The 23,494-nt window shown below is 43.5% G+C and overlaps 1 protein-coding gene across 2 annotated transcripts in view; it reads left to right on the forward strand.

The window, feature by feature from the left end:
- The window catches only part of HEATR3 (HEAT repeat containing 3), a 40,191-nt gene that overhangs the window by 8,616 nt on the left and 8,081 nt on the right, over positions 1–23,494 (forward strand). For both annotated transcript variants that reach the window (XM_059381545.1, XM_059381544.1), the window contains exons 6-12: positions 1,806–1,946; positions 4,542–4,819; positions 9,447–9,537; positions 9,647–9,804; positions 10,072–10,154; positions 11,044–11,180; positions 16,651–16,739. In XM_059381545.1, the coding sequence (XP_059237528.1) occupies positions 1,806–1,946; positions 4,542–4,819; positions 9,447–9,537; positions 9,647–9,804; positions 10,072–10,154; positions 11,044–11,180; positions 16,651–16,739 (977 nt within the window). The remainder of the gene's footprint in view (positions 1–1,805; positions 1,947–4,541; positions 4,820–9,446; positions 9,538–9,646; positions 9,805–10,071; positions 10,155–11,043; positions 11,181–16,650; positions 16,740–23,494) is intronic.

Raw genomic sequence — 23,494 nt, forward strand, 5'->3', positions numbered from 1 at the left:
TGCGGGACTCGATCCCAGGACCCTGAGATCATGACCTGAGCCGAAGGCAGCGGCTTAACCCACTGAGCCACCCAGGCGCCCTTAATTAGTCTCTTAATGAAAAAATTACATTTGGATATACGCGTATATGTAGATTTTTATACAAATGTATTTGGGGAACCAAACTAGATCCCAGCAGTAGCATATATTTTGACTAATTTTTATGGGCGTGATTGACTGTGAAATTTTGAGACCTGGAAAGAAATGGATTTGTTTGGAATGCACTAAGAAAAACACATTTGGGTTTGCTTCCTCTTCTGTGCTTTAGAGGTTCTTCTGTCAAACCTGTCAGGCAATCCCAACTGTTCTGATACTTTCATTTAATTATTTCTGATTTGCTATTTGTAATCCATTCTCTTGTTTAACACAAGGGAGGAGTTAAGCACTAAAGGGGTCAGATGTCTTGTAATATGATAGCCATCTCTTAATTTACTCATTTTTTTAAAGATTTTTATTTATTTGACCGACAGAGATCATAAATATGCAGAGAGGCAGACAGAGAGAGTGGGAAGCAGGCTCCCTGCTGAGCAGAGAGCCCGATGGGGGGGGCCTGATCCCAGGACCCTGGGATCATGACCCAAGCCAAAGGCAGAGGCCTCAACCCACTGAGCCACCCAGGTTCCCCAATTTACTCATATTTTTATATAAAACACTTTTTTTCCCCTTAAATATTGTTTCACCAGAAATAGCCCTAGCTTTTAAGGTCATGCTGAATTTATTTTTTTCTTTTTTCTTTTTTTTTTTTTTTAAAGATTTTATTTATTTATTTGACAAAGAGAGAGGTCACAAGTAGGCAGAGAGGCAGGCAGAGAGAGAGGGGGAAAGCAGGCTCCCTTCCGAGCAGAGAGCCTGAAGGGGGCCCCGATCCCAGGACCCTGGAATCATGACCTGAGTCAGAGGCAGAGGCTTTAACCCACTGAGCCACCCAGGCACCCCAAGGTCATGCTGAATTTAAAGGAAGCCAGAATATTCCCAAGCCCAGGGCTTGCTCTCAATAACAGGACGCTAAAAGTGATGTCTCTCCTGCAGGCTGTTTGCTACTGGTCCCCGGTATGTACAGAAATTGAGGAAAAATCTTAATAAATGATCATAGTAATTCTACATTGTCAAAATATTTAAGAGCCTTTTAAATTGTATTTTGTAAAAGTGTATTTTGTAAAGAATTAAGAATTAAAAAGAAGAGGAAAAAAAAATCTTTCATTGCACTGACCATTTGAGAAGCCCCATTTGCATCTACCATCCTTGAAGTATAATTACTTTACTAAAGCCATCTGTGTTTGAAGAAGTTATAAAGATTCCGATGTTAGATGGAACTGGAGAGGATAATACTAAGTGAAATAAGTCAGTCAGAGGAAGACCGATACCATATGATTTCACTTACATGTGGAATTTAAAGAAACGAAAAGGATGAACATAGAAGAGAAGGAAATAGAAAATAAGAAAAAAAGAAAAGAGGGAAGCACGCCATTATTCGGGGGAACAAACTGAGGATTTGCTGGAGGGGAGGCGGGTGGGAGGATGGGGTCATTGGGTGATGGACATTGAGGGGGGCACTTGATGGAATAAGCACTGGGTTGGGTATATTGTATGCAACTGCTGAATCACTGAATTTTACTGCTAAAACTGATAATACAGTATATGTTAACTAAATTGAATTTAATTACGAAATTGAAAAAAGATGCAAATGTTTTCTGATGAGTTAGATTGGTGTAAATTATCCTAGCAGAATTCGTTTGTGTTTTAATACTTAATTTTTATCTTTATAGCATATTGTTTGCAGACAGTGACCGAAGATAACCCAGAGCTGCTGAAATCTTTCAGTGACCCAGGATTGCATGTACTGGAGTCAGCAATGCTTTCTCCTGTCAGTTCTATGGAGTACATTCTATTAAAGACGTTGGTGGCAGGTAAAATTTAGCCATAGGCGACAATGTGCTTCATTAGTCATTTGTAATGGGTTGAGATGGAAGCCAAAATTCAGTCTTTCGTCATTCATTTTCACCACATAGTGACCTCCTGTGCTTATTTATGTCTGTTCTGAAAATAGTAATACTTAAGTGGCGATCCCTAATTCAAGAGGTGTTGGGGGGCGCCTGGGTGGCTCAGTGGGTTAACCATCTGCCTTTGGCTCAGGTCATGATCTCAGGGTCCTAAGGTCGAGCCCTTCATCGGGCTCTCTGTTGGGCAGGGAGCCTGCTTCCCCCTCTCTGCTTGCCTCTCTGCCTACTTGTGATCTCTCTCTCTGTCAAATAAATAAATAAAATCTTAAAAAAAAAAAAAGTTATGGGGCGCCTTGCTGGCTCAGTCGTTAAGTGTCTGCCTTTGGCTCAGGTCATGATCCCAGGTCCTGGGATCAAGCCCTGCATTGGGCTTCCTGCTCAGCGGGAAGTCTGCTTCTCCATCTCTCACTCCCACTGCTTGTGTCACTCCTGCTGTGACTCTCTCTGTCAGATAAATAAATAAATAAATAAATGAAAGAGGTTATGATAGTTGCGGAGCCTTAGGTTTCTTCTCAATTTAACAAGCTACATCCTTGTATGAAGAAGTGCTATTGTCAGGCTCCTCTCCTGTTTTGAACCAGAGAGTTCAGAGATAGTCTGTGGGCATCTAGGACATGACCACTCACTTTTCTATAGATTCTTCACTCCCAGCTGCTTTTCCCTTGGGATTTCTAAGTGTAGAGATAAGAAATAATCTGGTGATCTGTTAAGTGGGTAGTTTATATATCTTCTGTATGTATCTTTGTCTTGCCCTTGCAGCGGTAATTTTATCCTGAGAGGTGTTGTTTTTTAAAGTAGTGAAATATATGTAACATAGACTTTACCATCTGGACCATTGTTGAGTGCACATTCACACTGTTGTGCAGCCAGTCTCCAGGACTCTTCATCTGCAAAAGTGAAACTCTGTGCACATTGAACAACTTCCTATTTTCCTGCCCTCCCACCCCCAGCAGCCATCATCCTACTTTCTGTCTCTGTGAATCTGAATTTTTAGGTGCCTCATAGAAGTGGAATTATGCAGTGTTTTTCTTTTTGTGGCTGGCTAATTTCATTTATTTTATTATTATTTTTTTAATCTTTTTTTTTTTTAAGATTTTATTTATTTATTTGACAGAGATCACATAAGTAGGCAGAGGCAGGCAGAGAGAGAGAGGAGGAAGCAGGCTCCCCGTGGAGCAGAGAGCCTGATGCGGGACTCGATTCCTGGACCTCAGGATCATGACCTGAGCCGAAGGCAAGAGGCTTTAACCCTCTGAGCCACCCAGGCGCTGCTCATCTTTATTATTATTTTTTTTTTAAAGTAAGCTCTGCATCCACTGTGGGGCTTGAGCTCGTGACCTTGAGATCAAGAGTTGCATTCTGTACCAACTATGACTACTTCATTTGATATAATGTCCTCAGAGTTCTTCCATGTTGTAGTGTGTGTCAGAATTTGCTCCCTTTTTAAGGCTGAATAACATTCCACTATCTGTATATATTTTATTTAACCATTCATCAGGAGATGGGCACTTGGGCTGGTGGTTGTTGAGTAATACTGCTGTGAATATAGGTGGGCAATGTATCTGTTTGAGTCCCTGCTTTCAAATCTTTTGGGTCCATATCCAGGATGTATTTGGATTTGAGCAGTAACTTGTTTTTTATTATTATTATTTTTTAACTATTTATTTTTATTTATTTATTTATTTTTATTATTTTATATTTTTATTTTATTCTTAATTTTATTTATTACTTATTTATTATTATTATATATTATATATTGTATATAATATATGTCATTATTATTATTATTTTCTAGGTTTTTTTTTTTTTCAGTTAGTCTGTCTGCCTACTTAATGGTAGCTCCTGTATTTTTGGTTTTTTTTAATTAAAGATTTTTATTCATTCATTTGACAGAGAGCACAAGTAGGCAGAGAGGCAGGCAGAGAGAGAGGGGTAAGCAGGCTGCCCGCTGAGCAGAGAGCTTGATGTGGGGCTTGATCCCAGGACCTGAGACGAAGGCAGAGTCTTAACACACTGAGCCACCCAGGCACCCCCTCTGTTCTTTTTTGATAAGCAAAAAACCAAGAACTTGCTGTCTGGTTTGTCCATGAAACCTTGGAATTTTAGTGCATCTCATTCCTCTCTTGGAATAGAAGAAGCTGCCTAGGAAGGCATCTCAGGCTAAGATGAAAAAGAGGGAGGCAGCTTCATTTGTCATTTCAAGTGAAACTTGATCGGTGTTCTCTGGGTCTGTTGCTGTGCGGCGTGTCCAAGAGAGGCTCGTGTGCCAAGGAAGAGAGAGGATCATGCCAGACTGTAGGGAGCCGTCACTGCCTCTGTGCAAAGTTTTTTTTTTTTTTTACATTTAATAAAAAAACACAGGCAGCGCGTTTGAGGTTTTTTTGTTTGTTTGTTTTTTTGTTTTTAATTACACCTGAGCTTAAAAGAACCAGTCTTGTGGAGACTATTTAATAAGAGCTTTCACAGGCGAGTCCTTTGTCTTTAAACGCATTTTCCCCCCAGGTACCATTTGGAACCTAAAGGACATTATTCCATCCAAGAGTCAGGCAGAAATCATAAATGCCATACTGAAGGTCTTGTCTGACGTTCTGGACCTGGATGCTGGCGAGACAGTAATTCGAATGCAGGAGGCCGAAAAGCAGAGGTTAGAAGCCGCTGCAGAGACAGAGGACGTGCTGGAGAGCGCCAGCCGTGATGCTCTGATAGAAGATGATGAAATGGAAGAGATCCCGCACAAAAGGAAAGTCAGAAGGAAAACCTTCGTTTCAGATTTGCTTCCAGTAAGTCCGTTGGATGTGCGCAAGCCTGGATTCATGCAGCCGCTTTCTTCTGATAGGTACCCTGAGCTCTGTAGAAGGCTGTCGCAGGTCAGTTAGCTATAAGGCGAATATTAGTAGCAGTCCGTCATGTTTCCCCATTGGCTCTCATTGCAGCGTTAGAAATCTGCTCCCAAAGGGGGAGAAAACATCTGTCTAGAATGAAACTTTTCTTTTTTTAATTTTTATTTATTTATTTATTTGATAGAGATGACAAGTAGGCAGAGAGGCAGGCAGAGAGACGGGAGGAAGCAGGCTCTCCACGGAGCAGAGAGCCCAATGCGGGGCTCAATCCCAGGACCCTGGGATCATGACCTGAGCCGAAGGCAGAGGCTTTAACCCACTGAGCCACCCAGGTGCCCCATAGAATGAAACTTTTCTATACCGAGGATTTCCAATAAGGGAGCGACCCAAGTTAAGCTTTTGTTAGGAGCGTGCAGTCCTCTTCCCAACTCCTGTGTCTCCCCCCTTCAGTTACCCTCTTCACCAGAATGTCTTCGTACCGAAGGAGTTTTTGCTTTGGAATGTGCCCTGCATTCTTGTCTCTTGTTTTCATAGTTATCCTTACCAAAATAGCAAGCTCAGTCTGCATTCTCCCACCACTGGTAAGCAGAGGTGGCTGGGTGCTTGGGAGAACTCGTGGTTTCACGTGCTTGCCAGCACACCCTGCTGGAGTACGAGTGATCACACTGGGGCAGGGAGCAGGTCAGCGGAGCCTGTCAGCAGAGACGGAGCCCTGGTTTAGGAAGATGTTGTTGGGAAGGCAGGGAGCACAGTGACTTGGCTTTCTTTGCTCAGGTACGCATTTTCTGTGCACCTGTTGCGTGCCCGGCACAGTGCGAATACTGATGCTAGAAAGACGACTGAGACATTCTTTTGCTTCCAGGGACCTTTTCCGACTTGGGAGGACAGACACATAGTTAGGACACGTGGCAGAGCTCATGCTAAGAGCAGGGATAGGGCTGCGCACAGATTTCCGAGGGGGTAGTTTGTACAGCAAGGCACGCCGGATGGATGTCCCTGATGGGAGAGGAGAGGAAGAGGTTGTCGGAGAAGGCTTTTTGGACGGAGCACCTAGCTGTCTTAAAGAATGGGATGGGAACAGCGTGGTGAAAGCAGGTTAGTGTCGTCAGGGGGCCTGGAGGCAGGGAGGTGGGTTAACCCGGTGGCTGATGGCCAAGTTCTGAAGAAAGATGGCGGAGGCTGAGCGGGAGGAGCCCTAGTTCTGTCCTCAGGCTTTCTGCGGTTCGAGGTGTGGCCTCTCCTGATCCACGTTGAGTGAACTGAAACAGAGCTGTCTTCAGTCGGAGTCTTTGGGTTTTGATACATTTATGCCCAATGTAAGAGTTCTTTAAGTGGAATATACCTGAAAATAAATAGAACAGTATCCTACTTTCCTGGATTCTCAGAGACTTGTAGAGCATGACTTGGGGGTATTTTATTTTATTTTATTTATTTATTTTTTTTTTTAAAGATTTTATTTATTTATTTGACAGAGAGAAATTACAAGTACACTGAGAGGCAGGCAGAGAGAGAGAGAGAGAAGGAAGCAGGCTCCCTGCTGAGCAGAGAGCCCAACGCGGGACTCGATCCCAGGACCCTGAGATCATGACCTGAGCCGAAGGCAGCGGCTTAACCCACTGAGCCACCCAGGCGCCCCGACTTGGGGGTATTTTAATGAAATCGAAGTATTGTCAGGAGAACTACTTTCCCAGCCCCCATGGGTGGGTCGCCCTTCCGTTCACAGCATCTTGTTAAGTCCTTGAGCTGCTTGCAAGTTGTAAAGTTGCTTTAGAATCATAGCACCAAAAAAAAAAAAAAAATCATAGCACCGCTTTTGGTGTGGGCGGGCACATATTTGAACCCCAGGTTTGCTCCTTGTTCTGTAGCCTGAGTAGAATTTTCAATCAGTAAAACAAGATAGAGGCAGAGCTATGTGCTGTGTCCTCCCAAAGGGGTGTTTCTAGGGAACCCTAGCCACATTTTCTCTGCAGTTGTCATGGAAAGGGGGTTACAGATCTGGGACAGACATTCCCGCCCCCCCCCCCTCCCGGGAAGGTCAGGATATGCCCTTCAGGGCTTGGAGGCTCTACAGTTGTGGTATTGCACAGAGCGGCCTGACCAGTAACACGGGTACCGTGTTTGACCACGCCGGCTCCCCATCAGTGGGAGCAGGGAGTATACAGCGGGGCTCTCCGGGCACTCAAGTATGTGAAATCCCTTGTCTGGGGGCGGGAGAGCTGCGCTCTTGCATCCTTCCGCCTCTCCAGCCTTGCTTCCTGGTGACTCCTATAGCTGCAAGGTGGGGACTGAGATGCACGTCTATCAAGATTCAGTGCCACAGCGTAAAAAGTACTGGAAATTAACCATTATTCAGGCATTTACTTTCCTTTGTATTATTTATTTATTTATTTATTTTACAAGACTTTATTTATTTGACAGAGGGAGAGAGATCACAAGTAGGCGGAGAGGCAGGCAGAGAGAGAGGGGGAAGCAGGCTCTCCTCTGAGCAGAGAGCTTGATGCGGGGCTCGATCCCAGGACACTGAGATCATGACCTGAACCAAAGGCAGAGGCTTAACACACTGAGCCACTCAGGCACCCATGTTCGTATTATTTAAAAGTAGAACATTGGTGCTTATAAAATGCAATGTTTTCTCATAAGGAAAGCTTGCTTTTTACAGTCTGTTAACCTAACTGGGTAGACCGGGTGATTAACATGCTGGTCAGTCAGCCAGTGTTTAAGTGCCAGTAGGGTGCTGGGCGTCCTGCTGATATGCGTCCGGAACAAGGACTGTCCGGACAGTTCTGGTCTTTCCCGCTGCCTGGTGGCTAGTGCAGGCCTTTGGAATCAAAACCTTTGGTCTGTATCATTTAACGTAAGAAAGTATAACACAAATATGTAAAGAAAACCAACCCAATCTGTCATTTTAGCAGGTGCAGAAGTAGAAGAGTTCTACTTGCCCAGCTTCGCCAGTTCTCAGTGATCAAATCATAGTCTGTTCTATTTCGTCTGTTTCCCCACTTCACATATTTTGGAGCAAATCTCAGATGTCATAACATTTTGTCGAGACTGGTTCTTTATGTTCATTTGATGACAGTAAAAAGCAGAGAATGGTTCTGAGCAGGAGAATTCTATAAAGAAGTAGAACTTAACTTCACGGTTCCTCTAAGGGGATGGGAGCACAGCAACATGTCCTATTTAGCTCTGAGTCAACTGTAATAGACGTTCGTTTACTTGGATACCATACACGTACGAAGCAGATAGGAATAATTTTTATATATGTTCTCCCCAACAATAAAAGGAATACAAATACAGAGATTCCTGTGGGGCGCCTGGGTGGCTTAGTGCTCAAGAGTTGCATGCTTTTTGACTGAGCCAGCTCGATGCCTCCTATTTATTATTTTTTAATAGTAACTTTGAATATGGTTCAAAATTGCAGTCAAATTGTTGCACAAGAAGTTGCTGGAGGATTATAAATCAGTGTGAACATTCTGGAAAAGAAAATAGAAACATGTCACAGGCTCTATAGGTGACCCTTTGACCCAGTAAATCTAAGGAAATGAGATATCCAAGTAATCTGAAATATTCCAAATTAAATGATAGTGTATCCATTTAATGGCATATTGTACAGGCATTAAAAGACAATTAGAAGCTTGTTGAAAGGGGGAAACATTCAGACAATAAAATATATTGTATTTTTAGCCTATGCACTGTTCTGCAGTATCAACGTAGCTATTTCACTTTTCATAGGTAACTTGTGAATTAAGGTCATGTAAATTTATACAGCCCATTTTAGGTATGGTAATTGATAACTTCATGTTAATTATTTCCAGAGGAGAAAGTTTTTCTCTTTCTTCAGTCTTGAGGGAATATTTTTTTTTTTTTTAAGATTTTATTTATTTGTTAGAGATAGAGCACAAGCTGGGAGGAGAGGGAGAAGCAGGCTCCCTGCTGAGCGGGGGCTCAGTCCCAGGACCCTGAGATCATAACCTAACCCAAAGGCAGACACTTAACCAACTAAGTCACCCAGGTGCCCTGAAGTGTTTAGGATGCTTTCTCACCCGCTTCAGGGAAACCCAGGAAGCAAGCCTGTCTGCACCTTAGCCAGGCCCTGTTGGTCACACAAGGGCTCGTTAGTAGTTCTTGGTAATGCAGTGTTTTCCAAGGAGCATCTAAGCATCTGAAAGCTGGTTTATTGCGTGTAAGTGCCTGGTCTATGAAATGAGCTCTTGTTTTAATCGTAGCATGCTGAGCTACTTCTTAACACATTAGATTAAGTTTCAGAGTGAATTCAGTTTAGAATTCCTGAATATTTTTCTCTTCTCTCCAGCTAACTAAGCAGCACCTAGAGAATAACCGTGCAGATAGATGGCAGCCCATCTGCTCAGGGCAGGAGCAGTCCTAATGCTTGCTTGTACTTCAGCATGTTATGACTGTTCTTCTGGCTGCCCCATGCCCCGTGCGCTCTATTCCAGGGGTAAAAAAAAAAAAATCATCTAATAGGCTCCAACTAAGGACATTCGTGCGAAAATCTTTTCCCAAACGTAGAGAGTTGGTTGTTTGATTTTTTTTTTTTTTTTCCCTTTAGTCCACCGACAGGGAACTGAGAGAGACCATAGCATTGTTGACGGCCCAGCAGACTGCTCTGGAAATTATCGTCAACATGTGCTGTACGGAAGGTTTGTTACCCATTTACAAAGTTCAGACATTCTTCCCTGGACTGAAAGGGCAGCTTCCATGAGGACTGTGTTAGACACTCCAGTGACGTGTGATTTGTACTCTTCCCAGATCCCTCCGATGATGAGTGGGAAGAGCTTTCTAGCAGTGATGAGAGCGATGCATTTATGGAGAATTCCTTCAGTGAGTGCGGTGGGCAGCTGCTGTCTCCCCTCTGCCTCTCCCATGAGGTTCACACGGCTTTCACCAACTACCTCATCCCAAAGAAGGTAGTCTGTTTCAAGTCCAGCCTCATTGTGGAGCACGGGAAGGAAGGGCTTACGAGAGCTATTCACCATGTATACAAAAGAGGTTTGCTTGCACTTCCAGACTGTGGGCAGCTGGTAAGAAAGAAGCTAGAAGTAACGGTAGTGGGAGTACGCTGGAAAGTAGATCCTTCCGAAGCCTGGAGGTAGTAGGTTGGGACTTGATAAAGGGATCGTGTGTAAACGGATGCTACTTTTTAACCTTTGCTTTGCTGCCTTTCTTAAATCTAGATTTTTGAGAAAACTGCCTTTCCAAACAGCACTGCCGTTGACATATGTTCTAGGAGTCCCACTTGGAAATCTTTGATTAGAAAGTAAGAGCTTTTCTGTTTTCAAAACTCTTTGTCCTTATGTGATTACACGAGAGGATGAACCACTAACTAGAAGAAACTGACTCTCCCCAGATTTAAGAGCCCCATTCCTGTGACTGTTCCCTAGAAAAATGTGTGCATTTGTGCACTAAGCCATGGGAACGTGCATAGCAGTGGGGTTCCAGCTGCCCCAACCAGGAAACAACCTCCGTGTCCGTGAGCAGCAGGAGAAAAAAATAAATTTTGACAGAATCACCCAGTAAAATATATACAGCAGTTATAAAAAAAAAAAAAAAAGAAAGAAAGAAAAAGAAAGAAAAAAAGCTGAACTAGAACATTGAACAAGAAAGTAAGGCCCCCCAAAATATACACATTGCGATTCCGTTCAATAACTGGCAACACTTGACTTTTGTTTTAGAATACATACCTAGGTGGTAGACCCCAAAAGGAGACCAAGAAAGTGCAGATACTGCTGACCTTCAGGGGTCAGAGAGGGAAGGGATAGATGCCCTGTGAGGATGTGAGCTGGGTTTCTTATCTAGGGGCACGATGTTCGCTCTATAAACTATTAAACTCTGTATGTGTGTTGAGCACCTTATGTTTGTCCTGTTTCACAATTCAGAATCGTTTTGCTGACGCCGCCATGTGTAGAAATTCTTCCAAAGCAGATCCTTATGACTCATAAAGGGAGTTGTGCCTTGGGCCCCAGGTGCTCAAGCAATTTGATGAGGCAGATAATCAGTTCACCTTAAGATTCTTTGTTCATAGTCATACACACTGCATACAGGTATTCCCAGTCAGAGTCTGAAGCTTAGGTTACAAGGGAATACTGAATACCTCCAGTGGGGTAACCACTGGAGGAGCTGACCGCATTCTTTGCCTTCCTTTCCAGAATGAACACTATTCAGTGCAGAGCCCTCGTGTGTCTCCAGAGTCTTGTATCCCTCCTGGATGTGGACCACCTCGGGGGACCTGCAGCCTTGCAGACACTTGCACAACATCTGTCCCAGCTGCTTTTTTCTCAGCCAGGTAAATAGTTAGGCCTCGCCGTGAAAGACTATTTGGATCAAGCAGAGTTTTGAAGGGTGAGGAACGTGGACTTGGTATTGTGCCGTGCCTGTCCTCCAACCTGCAGAAACCTTTTCCAAGCACAGAGTTGTAGTTGCCAGTGGTGTTGAGTCCAGACAACATTTGTAAGCTGGTCTTTAGGTTATACTGTTATTTTTTATTAAAATTAGTTGCATCCAGTTATATCAGGCCAGTAAGGCTGAATCACAAATATAAATATTAGGCCCCATGAAGATATTTGGGTAATTCTTTAGTCTTTATTTTTCTTCTTCTTCATCTTCTTTTTTTCTAAGATTTTATTTACTTACTTAACAGAGAGAGACAGCGAGAGAGGGAACACAAGCATGGGGATTGGGAGAGAGGGAAGCAGGCTACCCGCTGAGCAGGGAACCTGATGCGGGCGTCGCAGGACCCTAGGATCATGACCTGAGCCGAAGGCAGAGCCTTAACGACCGAGTCACCCAGCGGCCCTTTATTTTTTTTCTTTAACATAAAACCATTTGAGTTACATTTGATCAGGCAATCCGTGCTTGTATTACAGAATTTACAGGTTACTAGAGGACATAAAGCAGAAAGCCTCTCTCCTTTTCCTCATACCATCCAATTCCTCTCCTAGTGTCCATCGCGCTGCCAATTTTCTTGGGTATTTTTCCATTCTTAATATAAAAAGTATGTATGTGTTTCTTTGTTTGCTTTTTAAGATTTTATCTAGTTGACAGAGAGAGACATGGTGAGAGAGAGAACACAAGCAGGGGGAGTGGGAGTGGGAGAAGCAGGCTTCCCGCCAAGCGGGGAGCCCGACACAGGGCTCAATCCCAGGACCCCGGAATCATGACCTGAGCCAAAGGCAGACGCTCAACCGACTGAACCACCCAGGAGTCCTATTTTGCACAACATCAAATTAATACAAGGTGCTATGCATTTAGTAGTGCACATTTCAGAAGTTCTAGTCAGTTTTTAAAAATAAATGTTCAGAAACCCATATATAGTTACTGTTCTGTCTCTACTGACCAGCATTTGTCAGTCAGTGGATGTAGTTTTCCAGTGATCTCAGGCTACGCATTCTTTAGCTGGTGTGATCATGTGAAAACTGTGCCCAGCCACACCTAACACAGGACAGAGACAAGACTGGGCAGGCTCTGGCTACAGAGGTGGCTTGTTGGTGTGGCTGGCCGGATAACTATAGCTTTGTGTTTGTCTCCCAGCCTTATAAACCAGGCAGAGATCTGGATGGTTGCAGGGGTGACGTTGGTTACTGGAGAGGGGATGTTTTATCTGACTTCTGCTGATATTCTGGCTGCCTCCAGCCCAGCCACATATCCCGTAGTGGAAGACGGGGGAGGGATGCTATTGCTTAGGCCCACTCCTATCCACCCCTTCATGTGGGCTCCTTGTAGGGAGCTGGGCCACATGGGGTTGTACACAGCCAGGCCCCAGGCAAGAAGGCCTAGCCTATCACAGCTTCCAAGATCTGCCTACCCCAAGGAAATCGTGTCTGCCTGACTGGCAGAACAAATTGCCATTTTTCGGTGGGAATCCCAGTCAAGGTACCAGAAGCTCCATCTCCAGCCAGTATAAAGTACTTGTTCCGCTGGCAGGAAAGCACGTACATTCTGTGCCTCTGCTGCACAGAAAGCATGTGATGTTTCTCTCAGTTCACCTGGCTTTCTGTGGTCACTGATGCTTACACATTTATTACCTGGAAGATCACAGGAAAACAATACCAAGGTCGGCCTTGGAGAAATAATGGAAAGCTTCTGAATTGTGGGAACATAGAATTAAATACTTTACATAAGTTCCAAGTTCATGGACCTTTCCTTATCAGAATGAAATTTTTGAGGGGTGCCTGGGTGGCTCAGTGGGTTAAGCCTCTGCCTTTGGCTCAGATCATGATCTCAGGGTCCTGGGATTGAGCCCCACATCGGGTTCTCTGCTCAGCAGGGAGCCTGCTTCCCCCTCTCTCTCTGCCTGCCTCTCTGCCTACTTGTGATCTCTCTCTCTCTGTCAAATAAAATATTTTTAAAAAAAGAAAAGAATGAAATTTTTGATAAAGAATTGCTCATATTTGGAGATGGTATTCTAAAATTCCTTTGGAACATTGAGATTTATTAAATGATGAAGTCTCGTGGGTTCTATGTGGGTAGTGTCAACCATTATTGGAGAATTTTCTGGGGAGGATGGAGTTTTATTTCTCTAGCTTTTGTGTTACCATGTTTGAATATTAAACGTATGATGATCATACAACTCTGCCTACCTTGCTTTACTTTTAATGCTAATGTTTTTAATGCTAATTAAATTCAGATTTTGGTCCTTGCATTCAGTACATTAACATCTTTGTCTCCTTCATTAAAAGCTATGGCTCTCCAAAACATCAAGAACATTTTAGTAATGTTGTGTTTTCAGGTTGGGTCAGTCTATCACTTGCTCCATTACATGAATTCTATAATCATTTAGGGTTCCCTGTTTTCCCACATTTGGGAAAGCGGAGAGCTTTCTTTTCGTTCTAATTAAAATGGTAATAGCACCCATTCTGGGATATGTTTCTTATTCTAAATCAGAACATTGAAAACCAGTCTGAAAAAGTCACCTAAATAAAAATTTGCTGCTTAGTTACTTGTGGCTTGACTATTTACATACATCGAGGTGTGCTAGAGATTGTTAGATGCTGTACAAAGTTGTCGAGGGGAAAGATGTCCTCGGTCACCCCTTCTATTTAACTTCTGTTGACATTTACTTAAGTTCTTTAACAATACCACATGTGTTGACCTTCACTGAGAATTTATCGGAACGGTAGGGTAGTTTGAAGCTCCTATCCCAAATTTGGATAAATGACCAGAAATATGAATTTAATAAAAATCACCCGAATGTTTCCTTAATTTAGAGAGAGTATGAATGACACATAATGTAAAACAGTAATGTGGTTTAGATTAGGGTTTTGAATCTAAGGTTGTGGTTATTTTTCTAAGAATGCAAGACAGGAAAAATTGTTTCTGAATGTGTTCTAGCTCATTGAATGATTTCCTCATGATATAGATTTGTTGTTTTATGTGCAGTTCATGAATTTCTAGGGCTACACTTCATAGCTGTGATCAGATTTAAATATACCCTGCTTTTAGAGCCATGGCAACTTTTCGAGTTTTAGTAGTAACAACTTCACAGCAAGTTTTGAGTGCCTTTTAGGTACTAGACTTTATGAGCGAGGCATTGTTACCCCACCTTCCTGGTAAGGAAGCTGGGATTTAGGGAGGTTGAGGAACCCCTGCAGGGGCACTCATTCCTTTGGCACATGCTTTTTTTTTTTTTTTTAAGATTTTTATTTATTTATTTGAGAGAGCACAAGAATGAGAGAGAGCGTGAGTGGTGGGAGAGGGAACAGCAAGCTCCCCACTAAGCAGGGAGCCCAGCCTGGGGCTCGATCCCAGGACCCTAGGATCATGACCTGAGCTGAATGCAGACACTTAACTGAGTGAGCCACCCAGGCACCCCTTAAAATTTTATTTATTTATTTGACAGAGAAGGAGAGAGCACCAGCAGGGGGAATGGCAGGCAGAGGGAGAGTAGGAAGCAGTCTCTCTGCTGAGTAGGGACCCCAATGTGTACTTGATCCCAGGACCCTGGGATCATGACCTGAGCTGAAGGCCGATGCGTAACTGACTGAGCCACCCAGGTGCCCCTAGCCCATACTTACTGAACTCTCTATGCCACGCACCATTCTAGATCCAAGGGTTACAGGCATGAATGAGATAGGCAAGACCACGATGCTCATGGAGCTTACAGTCTCAGATGAATAAAGATTTAAATGTAATTTCGTCGCAGAAGAAAAAAATAAAAGCAGAATTGGTTGACATGGTGGCTGGGTTCCAAGGGCCTATTAGATGGGTTCGTGTGGAAAGGGCTGTCTGAGGAAGTGACATTTGACCAGAGACCAAAAGGTGGGTCACATAATGTCAGAGGTAGGATTCCATCCCAGGCCTGTCTGATCCTAAAGCTATACTAGTGTCCATTCTGTGAAATGTACAGGAGTTTCCTAATTCAGTACATAATGTATATCTGATCGTGAGAGGCAAAAAATATCAAATAAGCTCTGATTCAGATTTGTATGGAAGCTGCCTCATTCTCATGCAGGCAGCCCCCAAAAGGGCATCGGAATCTTTATAGGGCTCCAGGCATCAGAGCGCAGAAAGCCAAGGTATTTATCGCATCCCCAAACTTTGTGGCTTAAAACAACAATAATCATGTGTTTCCTCATGGTTTCTGTAGGTCAGGAATTTAGCGCACAGTGGAGATGGTTTGTCTCAACTCCACAATGTTTAGGCCAGGGTTTCTCAACTAGGGGCAGCTCCCTTCCCCATGCCGCATCCCCCCCACGCCAGGGGCCATTTGGCAATGTCTAGAGGCATTTTTTTGTTGTTGTTACAACTTAGGGGTTGCTGCTGTTATCTAGAGGACAGAGGCCAGGGATGCTGCTGAATATCCTACGGTGTGTAGGAATTATCTGTGCAGAATATCCAGTGGTGGGGTTGAGAAAACTCTACCCTAGGGCTTCCGCTGGAGAACAAGGAGCCAGAATCGTCTGAAGTCTCCTTCATGTTGATGGTTGGTTCACAGGGGCTGTCAGTCCAAGCAAGATGACCTTGCCATGTGACCTAGGCTTCCTTACAGCATGGTGGCTGGGTTCCAAGAGCAAGAGTTGAGGGAGAGAATGGAGAGAGCAAACACTTGTGAGTCAGGTGTGGGTCATGTTGCCTTTCACGACCTGGCCTGTCACGTTCATGTGTCCTGTTGGTTGACATCTCAAAGTCCCCCACCCCCACAAAGGGAGGGGAAATAGACCGTCATGATTATTTTCGGACAGTATAATCTACCACAGCAAGTCCCTCACTTCCCCTTCCCATCACAGGAGTAAGAAAGAAAAGAGTAAAAATGAGCAGGAATGGGAAGGAGAAGTTGGGTCGGTAAAAACCACAGAAGTGACTGAAACCATGGAGGTATAGTGGCCCAGCCTTGCGCAAGCAATAGTTCTTGGCTAGGCAGTAGGTTTGGGCTGCCCAGGAAGCACTCTGATTTGTGAGACCTCTCTGTGCGAGGTTTGCCCAGCACCGTGATGGCAATCTATGAAAAGCTGAATTGCGTCTATGAAAGCTAGCTTAGGTATATCATGGGCTAAAGCCCGAAGTAAATGAAAATCCAGCATCTAGAAGGCAAGGACTGTCTGTAGAATGCTCCCTTATTATGGTTATTTCAATTGTGGACGTCTTTCAAAGTCAAGTGTACAGTTCACAGGGGGCTCTTAACTAGAAGTTTGGGATTAACATCGAAAATATTTTAATTAGAATAGCATATATTAACATTTAACATGTGTTTTGATTCTTTTTTTTTTTTACAAACTAACTTAGAGAAGACAAATTTATATTTCACTTTTGTGTTTTAGATTTTGCTGAGCATGTTGACTTTCTAGAAGCCATAAGTAGTGCCTTGAGGGCCCTTTTGCAAACAATGGCCTCCAAGAACATTTCTCAGGTAAGATTTTTTAAAAAAATTTTATATGAAACCCACAAAGATTCTGTATTATGGAAGCAAACTTAATTACTTAACTGTTTTTTGTTTTTTTTTAAGATTTTTATTTATTTATTTGACAGAAAGATCACAAGTAGGCAGAGAGGCAGGCAGAGGAGGAGGAAAAGCAGGCTTCCTGCTGAGCAGAGAGCCTGATGCAGGACTCCATCCCAGGACCCTGAGACCATGACCTGAACCAAAGGCAAAGGCTTAACCCTCTGAGCCACCCCGGTGCCCCTTAAATTTTTTTTTTTTTTTTTTTTTTTAAGTATTCCTCTTAGAAGAGGAGTATATGATCCTTATAAAAAGAAAGTAAAAATCCTTAAAATAGAAAGTAATGTATTTTGTTTCTTCCCACCACTGCTACCAACACACACACACACACACACACAGATTTTTGTACTGATGTAACTTAGTTGACATACCTGTCACAAATGTCTTCTATGAATGTCATTTGTCTTCTTTAACATTTTACAGAAATTTTCATGTCTGCCTGCTGACCCTCCACAGTAATCCAGCGGCATCTCTGTGATAGCTGCTCTCCCACTTTTATTCTTTGCTTTATTATTAAGGAAATTTTCAGACACCTCTAAAAGCAGAGAGATTAGTGTCACATGAACTGCAGGAGTCTTGGAGTTAGCAGTGTCCTGGCGTTCTGTGTGGCTTTTTCTGGATTGCTTTAAAGCAAATCATGTTCCTTTACCCATAAGTATTTTATCACGTGCTTCATTACGTGTCTGTGACAGAAAATGGACTTCTAAAAACCTCAACCACAGTACCATACCCCCAAATTAATGGCATTGCTTAATTGTCAGTAGATATGCAGCCTGATTTCAGTTTTTCCTGATTTCCACAAAAATGTCTTTTTCAGTTGTTTTGTTCAAATCAAAATCCAAACAAGATCCACTTACTGCTTTTGGTTGATACTTTGGTTTAAAAAAAATTTTTTTTTAATGGCCTTAGTGAGGATTTAGTTCACATACCAGCCATACAATTCACCCATTTAAAGTGCACAGTTCAGGGGTGCCTGGGTGGCTCACTCATTAAGCATCTGCCTTCAGCTCAGGTCATGATCCCAGGGCCCTGGGATCGAGTCCCACATGGGGCTCCCTGCTCCGAGGGAAGCCTGTTTCTTCCTCTCCCTCTCCTACTCCTCTGCTTGTGCTCTCTCTCTTGCTGTCTCTCTCTCTGTGTCACATAAATAAACAAAATCTTAAAAAAATAAATAAAGTGCACAGTTCAGGGGCGACTGGGTGGCTTAGTCAGTTAAGTTTCTGCCTTCGGCTCGGGTCCTGATTCTCAGTCCTGGGATCGAGCCCCAAGTCAGGTTCCCTACTCAGTGGGGAGTCTGCTGCTTCCTCTGTTCCTCACCCCGCTTCTGCTCTCTCTTACTCGCTCTCAAAAAAATAAAATCTTTAAAAAATAAGTAAATGAAGTGCACGATTGAGTGGTTTTAATATATTCACAGATTATTAAATCTCTTAGTTTAAAACATTTTTCCTACCAACCCCCCCTCCCTATATTATTTATTCATTGAAGAACTATTATTTGTCCTATAGAATTTTTCCCATTATGGGATTTGGCCGGTTTCTCACCATGGTATTGTTGACATGTCTCTCTCTTATTCATGCATCCTGTAAACTGGGAACTAGATCTAGAGTCTTTTTTTTTTTTTAGAGATTTTATTTATTTATTTGACAGAGAGACCACAAGTAGGCAGAGAGGCAGGCAGAGAGAGGAGGAAAAAGGCTCCCTGCTGAGCAGAGAGCTGGATGTGGGGCTCGATCCCAGGACCCTGGGATCATGACCCGAGCTGAAGGCAGAGGCTTTAACCCTCTGAGCCGCCCAGGCTTCCCTAGATCTAGAGTCTTAATTAGATTCAGGATCAGATTTTTTGGGAAGAATAATTAATAGTGCTGTATGTATTTTCTACTTTTATATCACAAATTATATATTTTCATAAATTGGTGATGTTAAGATTAATCAGTGGATTCGGGGCACCTGGGTGGCCCAGTTGGCAAAGTGGCTGCCTTGGACTCAGGTCATGATCTTGGGGTCCTGGGATTGAGCCTGTCATCAGGCTTTGTGCTAAGCAGGGAGTCTGCTTCTCCCTCTGCCCCTCCCCTGACTCAGGACAGACAGAGGTCACAGGTAGGCAGAGAGGCAGGCAGACAGAGAGGAAGGGAAGCAGGCGCCCTGCTGAGCAGGGAGTCCAATGCTAAGGACCGAGACCTGAGCAGAAGGCAGAGGCTTTAACCCACTGAGCCACCCAGGCACCCTTCCTCTCTCTTTAATAAAGGATTAATCAATGAATTCACTTAATGGTTGTAGCCAGCAGTGATTAATATTGTCTAGATCTATTATTTATCAGTGGTTGCAAAATGGAGACATCTTAATTTTGTCATTTCTTTTACATTTACTAGCTGTGATTCTTCTTCTTCTTCTTCTTCTTTTTTTTTTTTTAAAGATTTTGTTTATTTGGCAGACAGAGAGAGAAGGGAGCAGACTCCCTGCTGAGCAGAAAGCCTGATTCAGGGCTAAATCCCAGGACCCTGGGATCATGACCTGAACCAAAGGCAGAGGCTTTAACCTACTGAGCTACCCAGGCGCCCCAGCTATGATTCTTCTTCTTCTTTTTTTTTTTTTAAAAACATTTTATTTATCGGGCGCCTGGGTGGCTCAGTGGGTTAAGCCGCTGCCTTCGGCTCAGGTCATGATCTCAGAGTCCTGGGATCGAGTCCCACATCGGGCTCTCTGCTCAGCAGGGAGCCTGCTTCCTCCTCTCTCTCTCTCTCTCTCTGCCTGCCTCTCTGCCTGCTTGTGATCAATCTCTGTCAAATAAATAAATAAAATCTTTAAAAAAAAAAAAAAACATTTTATTTATTTATTTGAAAGAGAGAGAGAGAGAATGAGAGGGGAGAAGATCAGAGGGAGAAGCAGACTTCCCACGGAGCTGGGAGCCTGATTCGGGACTGGATCCTGGGACTTTGGAATTATGACCTGAGCCAAAGGCAGTTGCTTACCCAACTGAGCCACCCACGCAGCCCAGCTGTGATTCTTCTATAAGAACTTTCTGTCTCATCAGTTATTTGGTAACTTTGAAATAAAGCTCATACCAAAAAGATAGGATTTTTCCAAAATAATGAATTAGTGCCCTTAGCAGTGTCTAAAAGTGGTGAGTGAGGTGTTTGTTTGTTTGTTTGTTTTTTTAAATATCATTATGAACTCATGGGACTTTTTTGTTTGTTTTGTTTTTAAGATTTATTTATTTATTAAGGATTTTATTTATTTGTCGGAGAAAGAGAGTCAGAGACAGCACAAGCAGGGGGAGAGGCAGGCAGAGGGAGAAGCAGGCTCCCTGCAGAGCAAGGAGCCTGATGTGCAACTGGATCCCAGGACCCTGGGATCACGACCCCAGCCAAAGGCAGACACCCAAACCACTGAGCCACCTAAGTGTCCCATTTATTTACTTATTTATTTATTTATTTTAGAGAGAGAGAGTAGGAGAGAGAGTAGCATGAGTAGAAGGGGTGGATGGGGAGGGAGAGAGAATCCTAAGCAGATTCCCTGCTGAACACAGAGCCCCACTTGGGACTTGATCTCACAACCCCTCTGAGACCGTATAGTCAGATTGCTGTGTTTTCAAGTTACTTGACAATATTCTCTTTCTGGCTTGTTGTAAAGTTAGCTTCAGTTGTTTTAGCTTTCTTTCTTCCTTTCTTTTTTTTTAGCTTTCCTTTTTTTAAGAGACTTAATTTTTTTTAAAAAGATTTATTTATTGGGCCCCTGGGTGGCTCAGGAGGTTAAGCCTCTGCCTTCGGCTCAGGACATGATCCCAGGGTCCTGGGATCGAGGCCCACATCGGACTCTCTGCTCGGCAGGGAGCCTGCTTCCTCCTCTCTCTCTGCCTGCCTCTCTGCCTACTTGTGATCTCTGTCTATCAAATAAATAAATAAAATCTTTAAAAAAAAAAGATTTATTTATTTATTTGTTTGTTTATTTATTTGACAGAGATCACAAGTAGGCAGAGAGGTAGGCGGAGAGGGGTAGAGGGGAGCAGGCTCCCTGCTGAGCAGAGAGCCCGATGCAGGACTTGATCCCAGGACCCTGAGAAATGGTTAGGGACACCTGGGTGGCTCAGTCATTTAGGCATCTGCCTTGCCTTCGGCTCAGGTCATGATCCCAGAGTCCTGGGCTCTCTGCTCACCGGGAAGTCAGCTGCTCCGGCTCCCTCTGCACCACCCCCCCCCACTCGTGTTCTCTTTCTCTCTCTCTCCCTCTCTCTCTCTCTCAAATAAATAAATCTTTTTTTAAAAGGTTAAAGTGGCAAGTTTTATGTATGTTTTAAAACAATTCCACTTACTTATTTTTATTTAGTCTGGCTTCTGTCCCTTTGCCCCTGCCCTTTTTAGGTTTTTTTTTTTTTTTTTTTTTTTTTTTTAAGATTTTTTTTTTTTGTCAGAGAGAGAGAGCGAGAGCGAGCACAGTCAGACAGAGTGGCAGGCAGAGTCAGAGGGAGAAGCAGGCTCCCTGTGGAGCAAGGAGCTCGATGTGGGACTTGATCCCAGGACGCTGGGATCATGACCTGAGCTGAAGGCAGCTGCTTAACCAACTGAGCCACCCAGGCATCCCTTAGGTTTTGATTTATCATTCCATTGTTCTTAATTTGGAAACATAAGCAAATAGGCAGGCACTGTTCTGTTAAGAGTCTTGCTGCTGCACCCTGCTTTGCCTTTTCTTCCTTCTCCATCCCTGTGTACAGACACCTTCCTCATTCCTTCCTCATAGTTCCACATTCTGTTACTCCATCATGTTGGTGTCCCTACTCATTCAGCCCGCCTGCTGTTGATGGGGATTCTCGTTCCAGTCCATTGTTATTACAGCTAGAACAGCAGGGAAGAGCCTTTTTACAGAGGTTATTTCGTGTTTTTGCCCTGGTGTCTTGGAGATGGATTCTGCAGAGAAGTGGGCTTGCTGAGTTGGAGGAGAGATGCATTGGTGATTTTGCTGATTATTTGTCTAGTCCCTTCCTCCGAGATTGAGGCATTTTGGATTTCCTACAGCAGAGCTGGAGAATGCCTGTTTTGCTATAGCCTCAGAAACAGAGTAATGTTGTCAGAACATTAGATTTTTTTTGCCAGTTTGATAGTTGAGACATTATATAGCACTTTAAATTTGCATTTGTCAGGCGCCTGGGTGGCTCAGCTGGTTAAGTGGCTGCCTTCAGCTCAGGTCATGATCCTGGAGCCCCAGGATGGAGTCCCGCATCAGGCTCTCTGCTCATCAAGGAGTCTGCTTCTCCCTCTGACTTCCCCTTATGCGCTGTCTCTCTCAAATAAATAAATAAAATCTTTAAAATAAATAAATTTGCATTTGTCTTACAGTAGGAGATTGGATGTCTCTTTATGTGCTTCAAGGGCCTTTGCATTTTTTTTTTTCTGTAACCGCTTCTGTCTTTTGCCAGTTTTGCTATTAGGTCGGTGTCTTTTTCTTCTTGGAATATAAGGGCAAATCTTGGCCTCGCCCCCAATCCACTGAAGCAGCAACTTTGAGGAGGGGCCCCGTGATCTGTATTTTAATGGTTCTCTGGGTGATTGGCTTGCACACAGTTTGAGGACCAGTGTGCTAAACCATCCCTGCCCCTTTTCTAAAATCTTCCAGTTTTGATTAACATGTCATTAGGCCATACCACCCACTTCTCTTGCTTACAGCCACCTACTATGCGCTGGGCCACCCTTTGTTCCTTGAAGATTCTTGCTGTTGGGGTTTGCTACTCTTTGCTAGTCTTGTGATGATTCTGGGTGACTTCAAGATCCACATAGATGTCCCCCCATTACCTGGCTTCGAAGTTCTTGGACCTCCCTTTCTCCAGCAGTCTGGTCTTCCTTCCCTACCTTAGTCATTCCATGGCCACACCCTGGAGCGGTGCTTCCCAAACTTTATCTTGGTCCACAGTTTAATGAGAACATCTCTGGTGCTTTACTGTTAAATACAGTATGTGCTGTTGGCATCTAGTCTAAACTTTTTCAGTTTTTTTCTTTGTATATTTGAGAATTTTTTTCAAGAACATAACTTTTGACCCTCAATTTCTTTGACATGGGAATGGTAATAATGGAGAGAGGATTAGAAAACCCTATACTGTAGGGCCATGGGAATATAAAGTCTTTTTATTGATGTTCCATGATCTTCAGCAGTAGCTAACTGGACCAGCCTGACACTTAAAGAGAATTCCTCCCAGCTTATGCTCAGTTAATGTCTGGGCATTCATATATATTAAGACCATAAATTCTCAGGTTGGCTATACATTGGGCACGACCATGGAATTCGAGGACTAGAAGGAACCTGGCTCTCGTGCTTTCCAAGGAGTGGAAAACCAGGGACCAGAGTAGCTGAGTAACAGCACTGAGAGTGCAGTACAACTGTCCAGCTCCCTGTCCATTTCCCTGCCTTGTTGGCTTGCGCACATGAGGCAGCTTGCCTTTGTGACTCCGGCTGGTAATAAAGCAGCACACCTTCGGCATTCCCGGCAGCCTTGTTCAGCTGGGAGGCATCCCAGGGTTGGCGGGATTGTTTCCATTAGATTATTTCCTAAGAAACCGGGGCATATTAGCTGTTACCTTTAGGTTTGGCAGAAGCACTGCAGATGATTCAGAGTTTGATTTAGAACTGTTCAGTGTGTTTACGTATAATAATTTCTAACAGTTAGTGAGTTCTTGATG

Source organism: Mustela nigripes, chromosome 17 (genome assembly GCF_022355385.1).
Source record: "Mustela nigripes isolate SB6536 chromosome 17, MUSNIG.SB6536, whole genome shotgun sequence".
Taxonomy (NCBI): Eukaryota; Metazoa; Chordata; class Mammalia; order Carnivora; family Mustelidae; genus Mustela; species Mustela nigripes.